We start from the raw sequence: 14,259 nt of genomic DNA, 5'->3' as shown, positions 1-14,259 counted from the left end.
ATATGAAAATGTATAAAAGTGTCGGCTAAAATGGAAATGGTACTTTCTCTCTCTCTCAATTTTGCCCAAACATACACATCTAGGCATGCAAGCTCAACTAGGAACAATAATTGCACACCAAAGAAATGCAATGTGTTTTATAGGAGAGTAGTGGAGTAATAGAGGCGACAGGGAATGAACAGTGAAATATGCCTGGTTTCTGTATGTAAGCTGTGATATGATTCTTCCCCTGTGTGTCTACATGTGTGGCTACTTTCAGATCAGGAAAACAATATTTTAACATTTCTTTGTACTCTTGCATGAGGTGAAATGGTGACGTTGTTGCTGTAATGTGATCGATTTATACTTTAACTGTGACCCCTCTGTAAGAATGGATCTCTAAGCAGGTGTACACTTAACAGGGACACTACCACAAAAAAATGGTACACTTTTTTTAAAAGGCTCAGTATTTTAGTTTTTCCTGTAGAGACAGGTGTGGATGATATCTCAAAGTGGAACTGAGTGATTGTCATGTTAACAGCATAAAATGAATAACATTAAATTGCTCTAATTTCTATCAACATTTTCCAAAATATAAACCTACCACCAACAGTGTTGGTTGTTCCAGTTTCACATTTTGTATTTAAAATAAAATGAACACTCCTCAGACATATTGTCTGACAGTCGGCCTACTATGAAATCCTATCAGACAGAACAGCCAAGGAAGCACGATTCGTTTCCACCTTGGAAACCGTAAAGTGATTAACAAGCAATGGAAAATATTACAGCAATGTGGAGTAGCAGGCTATGACAAATAGGTTTATGTACGGATGAACTCCGTCGTTCCAGAGGCATCATTTCTGTGCCGTCTTCTGCATCTGAATCTGTCTCTCGCCTTTCCTCTGTGTCTCTCAAGGTCTATTTCTCTGCCCTCCTCCCTCCCTGTTACGTTGCTGTAAGTGCTGATTCATTTACATTTGTAGTGCTACTTGGAAGGAGAAGTGGACTGAGTTGAGGACTATCACTAGTGCCTACACAAAGTAAAATAGAACTCACCCCACTGTTCGTCTCACCCCCACCTCAGATCCTCCACCTCCCTCACCCCCTCCCACAGTGCAGGTCCACAGTGTTACGGTTTTGATCATCTACCTGATTTATCTCGCTGTTTACACACTAATTTTCCCGATTCCCGTTTACATGAATGCTGTGTCTGTCCACAGGATGCTCCACAGAAGTCCTCTGTCCTGTTGGGAATCGGGCCCACTGGGGAACAACACAGAATGCCATCTAGTGAGGGAGGCTCCCCTTCTCACCCGAATACCACCACCTTCTAAGGTAACTGGATAAGTACACAGGCACAAGAGGGAGAATGGAGGTTGGACTCTTATGTCTCAAAGGAGTGATTTGTCAGTCTCGGGGGGGCTCTTATTAACCAACTTCTGCATTGTAATCGGACAATGTCTCTTTTGCTGCAGATAGTTTCATTAAAAAGGTGTACATAAACATTCAAGCTGGTGCAGTCAAGAAAATTTTAACCATCAGTTGGACCTCAAGAGTTGTTTTGTATCTTCTTCTTGTTCAAAAAAAAGAAAGAAGGAGTAACTTCCCAATCACAAAAGTCCAGGTCCAGTGTGAGTCCCCCCCCCCCCCCCCCCAACCAATAAATAAGGGTAGCAATGAGGGACTGATCAAAGAAACACACAGGGAACAATTACTTTTCCAAACACAGTCCAGTGGATGTCTATCTAAGTAAAGTGTCTACAAGCCTAGGCTGCAATTGAACTCAATGCATTGTTCCGTTAACTTGCGAAAGTCATCAAGGATATCATCAAGGACCCTCACCCCTGACAAGACCCTCACCCGGTGGAACCACTGGACCAGGCCACAACTAGTCTGCTTTAAGACAAGCGGTTATGTGGGCTGTTTGAAAGATAACTATTCACAGCTTTTACAGAGCCCTGTCTTCAGGTAACTGATAGGACACACTGGGCACCACAGGATAGTTGAGGCATTTTAAACGGACGAGACAAGAGGGCAAAATATGGCCAGTGGGCAAGTGATGCGTATCTAAGAAGTTTGTCTCTGACCCTTTCAGGACTTTTGAACCTTCCATCTTGGTGTGGCTTGCCAAACGTAAGACCTGGAATGGAACTGAACTGTAAGTGACAATATCCTGCAGTCTCAACACAGAGGGCACATTCTTCTCACTTGTCTCACTGAGAGAGGGAGCAGTGAAGGAAAACATCCACTGATCATTACTAAGTGTGTGAAGAAGCAGTCCGTATGAACACCTGTAATGGGCCGTTCGTTCGCTCCTGCTGCTTGTGTACCAGCTAGCTGTTTCCTGCAGACCCCCCAGCCAATTATTCAAATAGTGTCAGTGCAGTGAACCGCTGGCTTAGTTGGAATGGGAGACTAGAAGAGGAAGGCACGAAGTGGCTCTTCAGAAGAACCCATGCGGACAAAATACAGTATCCATACAGTACATCTAGAACAGTGTGGAACGGGCCAGGTCGATCACGTGTAACAGTAGTCTATATCTGGGATCCCTCTTTCTCTATATCCACGGTTGGTGCCATACCCTGCATTGGACACTTGGTGGGCACCTTTGTAGAGGCCGGTGCCATTGGAGGGGAATATAGTGTGGATGATGTAATCCTCCCGGAGGGGCTTGGGCGGCTGGTGGGTAACCATGGGCGTCATCTGGAACCCTGGGCCTCGGATCTCCAGGATGGTGGTGTCCTTCTTTGTGCCTGACTCAATGTAGTCATCGTAGTGCTTGCTCTTCCTGGAGCTGCCACGGCTGTATTGATCACGAGAAGACAGGCGTCCGGCCCGATGCCCGTACCAGCAGAAGATGGCGAATATGAGGGCCAGAGAAACGATGACAGTAGCTCCTCCAATGATCCCAGCCAGAGGCAGAGTAGCCATGTGTTCCGAGTCCTGGTTGTCCTCCTGGCCCACATCTGGTTGACTGGGGTCTGACGTCTCAGCTTTAGCGCACACTGGAGCTTCATCTGAGTCAGAGTCTCCGCCTGCCATGGCTCCTTTACCCCCGGAGCTGGCCGCCAGGGGCACCATGCAGATGATGTAGCTGGAGCGGGGTTGCAGGGAGGTGAGCAGGTACTCTCTGCGGTCTCCTCTCACCAGGGTCTCTGTGATGGAGCCCATGGCAGCACTGGTGCCCAGCCGCAGCCAGCTGAGTCTGAAGGAGGAGGTGGGCTGGGCCACGCTCCAGGTGACACGAATGCTGTCGTGGGCCAGGGGCTTGACATTCAGGGCCAGGCTCTTACCCACTCCACTGCTACCCAGGGTGTAGTCTAGACCAGAGTCTGGTAGCCCCAGGCCGGGCCGCTTGGAGCGCAGGGTGAAGAGGGAGCCCTGTGGAGGGGAAAGGGTGGTGGAGCTAGCGGCAACTCCTCCTACTCCACCCACTCTGTCTCTGGTCCCACTGCCTGTGGCTCCAGCCCCGGCCCCGGCAGACACTACCCCTGTGACTTCGCACTCCTCCATCTGGCTGGTCAGGTCCTTGAGGGTCATGTCTCTAACCTTTTCGGGCGCCTGGCAGGTGAGGCCCCTCACCGTGATGGAGTTACCCCTAGCGTGCAGCCAGTCATGTAGCCAGCGCAGGTTACAGCCACAGTGCCAGGGATTCCCCCGCACCAGCAGTTGTCCCAGGCTGTCCAGGTCTTTGAACAGGCCCCGGGGCAGGGTTGTCAGGTTGTTGCCAGACAGGTCTAGTCTTTGGAGCCTCCTCATGCCGTCCAAGGAGCCACGGGGCATGTGGATCAGAGCATTGTCCTGCAGGGAGAGACGTTGCAAGTGGGCGCTGGGCAGGTTGAGTGGCGGTGTCAGGAGGGAGTTACGCACCAGCGAAAGCTCCGTCAGGTTGGAGAGGCGGGAGAAGGTGTCGTCTGCGATGCGCTGATTGGCCAGGAGGTTTCCGTCCAGGACGAGGCGTCGCAGGGAGGAGAGGCCGCGGAAGGCGTGGGTGGGGATGGTGGAGATGCGGTTGTCGTCCAGCCTCAGCTCCTCCAGAGAGGCCGGGAGCCCAGAGGGGATGCTGGACAGGTGGTTACGAGACAGGAAGAGCAGACGCAGCCGCGGGTTGTCAACGAAGGCCTTGTCTTCGATGCTGACGGTGGAGACAGAGTTGTCGTCCAGGTGCAGCTTCTCCAGTAGAGGCATGCGGGCCAGGGTGGAGCGGGGAAGGGTACGGATGTTGTTGTCCTGCAGGTGCAGCTCCCGGAGGGAAGGGGGCAGGTGCATGGGGAAGTCATCCAGCTCGTTATCGTACAGGTAGACCACTCGGACCGTTAGGTGTCGCTCCAGGGAGGTGGGGAGCCCGGCGTTGTCTATGTGGTTGTTCTGAAGGTAGAGCACAGTGGCAGAGGGGGGCAGAGGGGGGATAGAGCTCAGGCCACGGTCGTTGCAGTAGATGAAGTCCTCATCACATCGGCACACTGAGGGGCACACCAAGTCTTCCTCCTCATCGTACCCTGTGGCTGCAGCAACCTCCAGCACCTCGGCCAACAGAGTCAGGCAGAGCATCAGCAGGAACAGCCAATCGCGCAGCTCGGCCACTCCCTCCGGCGCCATGGTGCTGATAATCGACTTCCCTTCCTCTCGGTCTCAACTTCCCTTCCTCTCGGTCTCAACGTCTTAGCTGCTTGAATCCTAATGATGAGCTCAAATCAGGCCAGCTCCTTCAGCCCTGGAAAGAATGAAAAGGAGACAGGTTTTAGTTAACAATCCGCTCAAGTGACCAGATTACTAAGAAGGTTTCATTGAAATTCCAAAATCACTTCAAATTGCCAGGATATAACAAGCTTGACAATGTACTTAATTGTATTTAATTCTGCCTAAACCATATCCAACAAATGATTCATGGTCACATGGAAATTGAACTGCTACAGTATTATAATCCCTTTTAATATCTCAACTTCAATCCCCTTGTCATGGTGAAGTGGCAGTATTGTAATCTGCTTCCAGCAGGAGTTGGAGAGTATTTTTCTTTCAGTAAAAGAAACAATGAAATATATCAAATATATCAAATCATTTTGAGAAATTGAGTCAGACAGTAAAGGGAAATTACAACACAATCCATACAGTTTTGTGATCTGTCTACTGAAAGAACCGGGCCTGGTTAAATCCAATAACTAGGGCCTGTTATTGCTGGTCTGACCACATGTTCAGGGACATCTCCTGGCCCTATAACATATACACTAGGGTATTTGTTTGAATTCTTCCAGAGCGCACTGGCCAAGCAGATTGTGTAAACAGAACATCCCACAATTTTTACATGAACTATTCTGTGTGTGTGTGTGTGTGTGTGTGTGTGTGTGTGTGTGTGTGTGTGTGTGTGTGTGTGTGTGTGTGTGTGTGTGTGTGTGTGTGTGTGTGTGTGTGTGTGTGTGTGTGTGTGTGTGTGTGTGTGTGTGTGTGTGTGTGTAAGCATGAGTGTACAGTATGTGTTTGTGTGTGTAAGCATGAGTGTACAGTATGTGTTTGTGTGTGTAAGCATGAGTGTACAGTATGTGTTTGTGTGTGTGTACAGTATGTGTTTGTGGCAGTGTAGAGCGAGTCGCTGTGTGTATTTTTGAGTCTGAGCAGCTGTGCAAATAAGAGTGTATTTGGGTCAGTCCCTTTAAAGGCAAGATTGATTGATGTGGCAGAGAGAGTGGGAGGGATTAGGGGAACATATTGAGTTGTGATTGGGTGGATTAAGCAGGCGTCAGAAAGAATGGCACCTAGTTTATCTATCTTAAGCACTTCCTACAGTTACATTAGTTTGTTCATTCCATGGTTACTCATTTGGCTTATGCTTTCAGGGCTGGTCCAATCCACAGAAAATTACCTAATTTACAGCTACGGTGCAGATGCATTAAGGTTGTGAGAGACTGTGTGTGTCTGTGTATAATTGTAGGGGTACACGCTGTGTGGCAGTGTACAGTCACAGATGTCTATAGACGTGTGTGAGCATGAGCCAAGCTGTACACGACACGTACTGCATGTGTCCCCACACGTTGCTGCAGTCAAAGTTACAGTCATCTGTATTCGGGAGACGTCAGGCAATGTGGGGCTGCGTGAAGGGAATGGGGAGGGTGTTTGTGTGGAAATGGGCTGGCCAGACAGGCAGTCGCCTAAGGCAGGGTACAGTACACAAAACAGCCCTACATTTTCCAATACTGGAACTGGAGCAAGATGGAGAGGACAGCCGGATCAATTTACATAGAGAGAACGAGAGAGACAGAGAGGAGGGAGAGAGAGAGAGAGGGAGAGAGAGAGACAGAGAGGAGGGAGAGAGGGAACGAGAGAGACAGAGAGGAGGGAGAGAGGGAACGAGAGAGACAGAGAGAACGAGTGAGGGATGGAGGGAGGGAGAGAGACAGAGGGAGAGAGAGACAGAGGGAGGGAGAGAGAGAGACAGACAGAGGGAGGGAGAGAGAGAGACAGAGGGAGGGAGGGAGAGAGAGAGACAGAGGGAGGGAGAGAGAGAGAGAGACAGAGGGAGGGAGAGAGAGAGACAGAGGGAGGGAGAGAGAGAGACAGAGGGAGGGAGAGAGAGAGAGAGACAGAGGGAGAGAGAGAGAGGGAGGGAGGGAGAGAGACAGAGAGAGACAGAGAGAGAGAGCAAGAGAGAGAGAGAGAGAGAGAGAGAGACAGAAAAAGGAGAGACAGAGGAGAGAGAGAGACAGACACACATAGGAGAGAGAGAGGAGGGAGACAGAAAGAGAGAGAGAGAGACATAGGAGGGAGAGAGGAAGGAGAGAGAGAGAGAGCAGTTCTAGAATGAGCGCATTGACTGTTGCTATCTTCACCATGATATCCACCACAGAAACCATATCTAGCAGCACTCACATCCACATATTCATGATAAGGAAAATCTGGGAATGATAACCAAAGACGATGGCAGTGTATCGGGAAATCCCCTCGATTGATAGCAGAGTGGAGATAATACTGGCACGAAGCTTATCTTACATGCCCATGTCCTTGAATCTAATTTCAAATTTAGGGATTGGTGCAGAGGAAGGCGTGATGCAAACAAGAGATGGCCAAGGTGATGAAGGAAATAAATAAATCAAAGGATGGTCAAAACAGAGAAGGCTGAGAAGAAAAAAACATTCCCCATATACTTTTGCTATGCTACAATACGGCCCGATTCAGTCATCCTTGTACTATCAACTCCCCAAAATCGAATGCCCGTAGATTATTGTTTGTATGCATCTCAATATAGGATGAATGAACCATTCTGCAAGGCCTTGTCTTTGGCAGTAATGTACAGTGTATATAGTATTTTCTGTGAGAGAGAAACTATTAGAACCCCATTCATTGTGCTTGAGTCAGCAGAGTCCAATCAGTGAGCCTCATTGCTTGTCTGGAAAAGACCCTGGGCCTCTTCAGAGTCATTAGTTCTGAACTGATGCTACTGCTAGTAAATCTGAATCAGCTGCCTTCAAAATGTCCTGTAGTCTACAAATGAACGTGACTCTACAAAAACACATGATTGTATTAAATACATTTAAAATATATCATTATTAATGGCTTGAAAGATGCACACATCAATTTATAAATAACTACATGGACGTACCTAATCCACTCAATTTATAAACTCAGAGCAGATGCTTAAAATCAAAGTAACTTGCAGACTGTACTGTTACCATATCTGTTACCTTTCATCTGAATACTGTCCCTTAGTGCCAAATCCAAACATGAGATACGCACATTCAACTCTTAAGTCAAATCTCCCAGTGACAGTACGACATGATTTCTGTGAACGTTTCAGTAACAGCCGTGAATGTCGGATTAGAATGTTACCCATGAGCCATTGAGGATAAGTGCCTTGATGTGAGCACTACACCACTATGCATGTTCCACCTGGGATCTGAGACAGCATCCATCTTGTGGCCATTTTTCCCGACTCGCTGCTGATGCTGCTGTTACTACTGTCTCTGCTGCTGCTGTTACTACTGTCTCTGCTGCTGCTGTTACTACTGTCTCTGCTGCTGCTGTTACTACTGTCTCTGCTGCTGCTGTTACTACTGTCTCTTCTGCTGCTGTTACTACTGTCTCTGCTGCTGCTGTTACTACTGTCTCTGCTGCTGCTGTTACTACTGTCTCTTCTGCTGCTGTTACTACTGTCTCTGCTGCTGCTGTTACTACTGTCTCTGCTGCTGCTGTTACTACTGTCACTGCTGCTGCTGTTACTACTGTCTCTGCTGCTGCTGTTACTACTGTCTCTGCTGCTGCTGTTACTACTGTCTCTGCTGCTGCTGTTACTACTGTCTCTGCTGCTGCTGTTACTACTGTCTCTGCTGCTGCTGTCACTACTGTTGCTGCTGATGTTACTACTGTCTCTGCTGCTGCTGTTACTACTGTCTCTGCTGCTGCTGTTACTACTGTCTCTGCTGCTGCTGTTACTACTGTCTCTGCTGCTGCTGTTACTACTGTCACTGCTGCTGCTGTTACTACTGTCTCTGCTGCTGCTGTTACTACTGTCTCTGCTGCTGCTGTTACTACTGTCTCTGCTGCTGCTGTTACTACTGTCTCTGCTGCTGCTGTTACTACTGTCTCTTCTGCTGCTGTTACTACTGTCTCTGCTGCTGTTACTACTGTCTCTGCTGCTGCTGTTACTACTGTCTCTGCTGCTGCTGTTACTACTGTCTCTGCTGCTGCTGTTACTACTGTCTCTGCTGCTGCTGTTTCTACTGTCTCTGCTGCTGCTGTTACTACTGTTGCTGCTGCTGCTGTTACTACTGTCTCTGCTGCTGCTGTTACTACTGTCTCTGCTGCTGCTGTTTCTACTGTCTCTGCTGCTGCTGTTACTACTGTCTCTTGCTGTTACTACTGTCTCTGCTGCTGCTGTTACTACTGTTGCTGCTGCTGTTAATACTGTCGCTGCTGCTGCTGTTACTACTGTCTCTGCTGCTGTTACTACTGTCTCTGCTGCTGCTGTTACTACTGTCTCTGCTGCTGTTACTACTGTCACTGCTGCTGCTGTTACTACTGTCACTGCTGCTGCTGTTACTACTGTCTCTGCTGCTGCTGTTACTACTGTCGCTGCTTCTGCTGTTACTACTGTCTCTGCTGCTTCTGTTACTACTGTTGCTGCTGCTGCTGTTACTACTGTCTCTGCTGCTGCTGCTGCTGTTACTACTGTCTCTGCTGCTGCTGTTACTACTGTTACTACTCTGCTGCTGCTGCTGTTACTACTGTCTCTGCTGCTGCTGTTACTACTGTCTCTGCTGCTGCTGTTACTACTGTCTCTGCTGCTGCTGTTACTACTGTCTCTACTGTCTCTGCTGCTGCTGTTACTACTGTCACTGCTGCTGCTGCTACTGTCTCTGCTGCTGCTGTTACTACTGTCTCTGCTGCTGCTGTTACTACTGTCTCTGCTGCTGTTACTACTCTCTCTGCTGCTGCTGTTACTACTGTCACTGCTGCTGCTGTTACTACTGTCTCTGCTGCTGCTGTTACTACTGTCTCTTCTGCTGCTGTTACTACTGTCTCTGCTGCTGCTGTTACTACTGTCTCTGCTGCTGCTGTTACTACTGTCACTGCTGCTGCTGTTACTACTGTCTCTGCTGCTGCTGTTACTACTGTCTCTGCTGCTGCTGTTACTACTGTCTCTGCTGCTGCTGTTACTACTGTCTCTGCTGCTGCTGTTACTACTGTCTCTGCTGCTGCTGTCACTACTGTTGCTGCTGATGTTACTACTGTCTCTGCTGCTGCTGTTACTACTGTCTCTGCTGCTGCTGTTACTACTGTCTCTGCTGCTGCTGTTACTACTGTCTCTGCTGCTGCTGTTACTACTGTCTCTGCTGCTGTTACTACTGTCTCTGCTGCTGCTGTTACTACTGTCTCTGCTGCTGCTGTTACTACTGTCTCTGCTGCTGCTGTTACTACTGTCTCTGCTGCTGCTGTTACTACTGTCTCTTCTGCTGCTGTTACTACTGTCTCTGCTGCTGTTACTACTGTCTCTGCTGCTGCTGTTACTACTGTCTCTGCTGCTGCTGTTACTACTGTCTCTGCTGCTGCTGTTACTACTGTCTCTGCTGCTGCTGTTTCTACTGTCTCTGCTGCTACTGTTACTACTGTTGCTGCTGTTGCTGTTACTACTGTCTCTGCTGCTGCTGTTACTACTGTCTCTGCTGCTGCTGTTTCTACTGTCTCTGCTGCTGCTGTTACTACTGTTGCTGTTACTACTGTCTCTGCTGCTGCTGTTACTACTGTTGCTGCTGCTGTTAATACTGTCGCTGCTGCTGCTGTTACTACTGTCTCTGCTGCTGTTACTACTGTCTCTGCTGCTGCTGTTACTACTGTCTCTGCTGCTGTTACTACTGTCACTGCTGCTGCTGTTACTACTGTCACTGCTGCTGCTGTTACTACTGTCTCTGCTGCTGCTGTTACTACTGTCGCTGCTTCTGCTGTTACTACTGTCTCTGCTGCTGCTGTTACTACTGTCGCTGCTGCTGCTGTTACTACTGTCTCTGCTGCTGCTGTTACTACTGTCTCTGCTGCTGCTGTTACTACTGTTGCTGCTGCTGTTACTACTGTCTCTGCTGCTGCTGTTACTACTGTCTCTGCTGCTGCTGTTACTACTGTCTCTGCTGCTGCTGTTACTACTGTCTCTTCTGCTGCTGTTACTACTGTCTCTGCTGCTGTTACTACTGTCTCTGCTGCTGCTGTTACTACTGTCACTGCTGCTGCTGTTACTACTGTCTCTGCTGCTGCTGTTACTACTGTCTCTGCTGCTGCTGTTACTACTGTCTCTGCTGCTGCTGTTACTACTGTCTCTGCTGCTGCTGTTACTACTGTCACTGCTGCTGCTGTTACTACTGTCTCTGCTGCTGCTGTTACTACTGTCACTGCTGCTGCTGTTACTACTGTCTCTGCTGCTGCTGTTACTACTGTCTCTGCTGCTGCTGTTACTACTGTTGCTGCTGCTGCTGTTACTACTGTCTCTGCTGCTGCTGTTACTACTGTCTCTTCTGCTGCTGTTACTACTGTCTCTGCTGCTGCTGTTACTACTGTCACTGCTGCTGCTGTTACTACTGTCTCTGCTGCTGCTGTTACTACTGTCGCTGCTGCTGCTGTTACTACTGTCTCTGCTGCTGCTGTTACTACTGTCACTGCTGCTGCTGTTACTACTGTCTCTGCTGCTGTTACTACTGTCACTGCTGCTCTATGAAGTCATTTGGCTCCATGTCTCTACCCCAGGAACCCCAGATTAAAAGCAAATCCTGTAAGCATTAACAGAGGAGTCGTTGCCCCCCCCCCCCCCCCCCCCCCCCCCCCCCCCCGCAGCACAATGCTGCCGCATGGAGTGGAGGGCCACTCTGACACATGAGCAGAGGCGAATACCAAATACATCAGATGATATAAAATAGGAATATATGAATAGGAAATGGTGCATGTGATTTCTGGTGCTGACGAACTCAGTGAATTCCTGACTGTGATATGTCCTGGTTGGCTGTTCGATCTGAATTGAAAGAGGTGCTCCATCATCATGGACGTTTTGCCATGTTGGCACTTCACTCTCTCTGTTATTGCATTTCCCAGCCAGACTAGAAGTACTGTAGTGGACACACACACAACCTGCTATAGATTCCACTAGCTTATAAGGCAATACTGCACAAACACAGGTTTTTAGAAAACTCAATATCTATGCATGAACTTTCTTTTATCCACTTATGTTATTTGGCAATTACAGGAAAGACACTAGATTTAAAACTCTCAATTTCTCTTCCTCTCTCTCTCTGACTCTATCTCTCTTTCCGTCTAACATACTTATATTCCGGGAGTACATCCGGGAGTCCATTTTTTATTAGTTGAGTTGGCAACACTTTTAACCAAAGTAGAAATTAAAAGCAGAGAATACCCATTAATAAATCAAATCCACTATTTAGATTTCAGGACAGGAGGGGGGGGGGGGGGGTGTTAGCTAACACTGAGTAATGGTCGGATGGGGGCAGAATATATCTTTTAGATGGATTACTGTACATTAAATAGTTTTTTGCTGCCGTCACTCTGGCCCTGCTTCTCAGTTTGAGCATGGTGGTGGTTTGGAGCGGTTGAACTGGACGTGCAGAGGCCAGGCAGAACCTGAGACAGCCTGTATCATCTGTTGAGGCTATAAGCCACCCCCTCCTCCTGCTCATCCTCCCTCCCCAGCTCTGTTGGCATACAGTACACTGCCCAGTGTAGAGATAAAATAGACATACACATTACACAGGAAATGACCTGTGTGTGTGTATGTCAGAGGCTGGTGGGAGGAAATATAGCAGGACGGGCTCATTGTAATGGCTGGAATGGACTCAACGGAACGGTATCAAACACATCAAACATATGGAAACCACATGTTTTACTCCATTCCATTAATTCCACTCCAGCCATTTACAATGAGCCCGTCCTCCTATAAGTCCTCCTGCAAGCCTCCACTGTATGTGTGTCTACTACTGCATGCACATATTTGCCGCTGTTTATGCATGTGTGGGGAGGATTCAAGCCAATGTTCTAATGTGCAATATAAAGAGAGAGGTTTGTGTAACATGTCTAATTGAAGACACCGTCTCTCTCTCTCTTTCCTTTCCTCCCTCTGCCTTCCTTGTCACACTCCTCTCCTGCACGTGCCCTGCGTGAGCAATGAGGTGGCTGATTGAGTCACAATTTCTCCCTGGTTCTCTCTCTCTCTCTCTCTCTCCCTCTGTTTCACCATGCTGCCCTGTTTCACAACCTCTTCCCTCTCTCCCCTACTCTTGCTATTCACAAAGTTCCTTCTTCCTCTCCCTGCACGTCTATGTACTTATATCAAAACATGTCTTAATTCTTCATTCTCTCTGTTTGATGAGTAAGTGGCTCTTTTTATCGCCTACTCTTCGTCTCCCTTTGATTCTCCTATTTCATCCGTCCCTCTTCCTCTCCCTCTCTCTGCACATTTCTATGCATCCTTTGGTGTGTGACCAGTGCACTACTCGCTCCTCTCTTCCCATACCTCTCTCTCTCTCTCTTTTTTTCTCTCCCTCTCGTTCTGTCTCTCTCTCTCTCTCTCTCTCTGGTCTACAGCGGTGCTTCTTTAATCCAGTCTTACTGTCCCTTTCTCCTTCAGATGATGAATACCTAAAAGAGAAAAAGCCCGGAAACCCTCTCTCTGACAAACCCTCCCAATAAACAAACACTGGATAATAACATTCAGCATCTCTTCCAGTCCCGTACACTAATTACTATTGCACCGATCAGGAAACCACAACACAATTCATCAATCGGTTAGTCTATTACAGGCTGATGTGCGATCTAAATGTGTTACTTTGAATAAAAAAGGCCCCTTTGTGTTGTAAATTATTTGTGGTAGCGAGAAAGTGCTAATTAAATCCATGGCTAATTGTTAGTGGAGATGATGCGAACACAGCTCTCTCACCTCGTCTTGTCCAAGCTGGAGCTGTGAGTCTGTCTCCCCTGGAGCCTGTGGGTCCTGGTGCAGTGGATAAATAGATCCAGTCCACCGCCAGGATTCCGACTACTCCCAGGCAGCCCTACTGTACACTTGCCTTAGGCCTTGGTGTGGGCTTGGATTTGGGCTTGGATTTTCCCAAGAAAAAAATCCTTCAGAGAAAATGCTGCTGGCTGTGGGAGTAACAGAGTGCGCTCTATCTCAGTAGAGCCCTCGCTTCGATTCCCGGAATGTCTGATCTCAAAGCCATATCCCAATCGGAGCGGAGTCCACATCATCTTATCCGTTTCCCTCTCAAAACTGGGCAGAATGGGATGGAATATACTAAGGAGACTGAATATTTCGACGGATCTAAAAAGATTAAAAGTAGGTTTAGCCTAAGATCCTGTTGCCCTATTCTATTCTATTCTATTCTATTCTATTCTATGCCTCAGTTCCTTTACCAAAACTGAATCCCACCAAATATATTTGTCTTCTAGGAGACAGAAAAGTGTTCTTGAACTAACAACATTGCGAGCATTAAAACATGTCAACCATTATTAGGCTTTGGTATTTGAAAACAAATGAACTTCGGCCAATCATAAGACATGATACTCAGTCCCATTCAAAGACTTGATATCGTCAGCCTTGCTTCTTTGAGGGTAGCGTTCTTGAAACTTTTGACAATCTTTTTAGGTCGACCTGTCCTGACGCCAGTAGAGACAGATTCCTCTCTGTGTTGATCAGAGGGCTTGAAATGCCTCTTCAGTCACACCTGTCGTTTGATGCTCCACTGTAGCCTCAGCCTTTCACAGTGACTCTCTGTGAAGAAAACAGAAAAAGCCATGCGT

General features: G+C 47.9%; 1 protein-coding gene across 1 annotated transcript; it reads right to left on the bottom strand.

The window, feature by feature from the left end:
- Positions 1 to 1,756: 1,756 nt before the first annotated feature.
- LOC139419581 (leucine-rich repeat transmembrane protein FLRT1-like) lies at positions 1,757 to 13,459 on the bottom strand. Its single transcript, XM_071169551.1, has 2 exons — positions 13,397 to 13,459; positions 1,757 to 4,693 (listed from the first exon to the last, which is right to left on the bottom strand). Exon 2 carries the CDS (start codon positions 4,576 to 4,578, stop codon positions 2,497 to 2,499), a length of 2,082 nt encoding a protein of 693 aa, XP_071025652.1. The 5' UTR covers positions 4,579 to 4,693; positions 13,397 to 13,459; the 3' UTR covers positions 1,757 to 2,496.
- Positions 13,460 to 14,259: the final 800 nt, after the last annotated feature.

Source organism: Oncorhynchus clarkii, chromosome 10 (genome assembly GCF_045791955.1).
Source record: "Oncorhynchus clarkii lewisi isolate Uvic-CL-2024 chromosome 10, UVic_Ocla_1.0, whole genome shotgun sequence".
NCBI classification, from domain to species: domain Eukaryota; kingdom Metazoa; phylum Chordata; class Actinopteri; order Salmoniformes; family Salmonidae; genus Oncorhynchus; species Oncorhynchus clarkii.
The sequence above is the reverse complement of the archived record's forward strand: the minus strand, read 5'-3'. Positions and strand labels throughout refer to the sequence as shown.

Coding starts and splice junctions, on each gene's coding strand:
- LOC139419581 (XM_071169551.1), bottom strand. CDS start 4,578: ATGGCGCCGGAGGGAGTGGCCGAGCTGCGCGATTGGCTGTTCCTGCTG.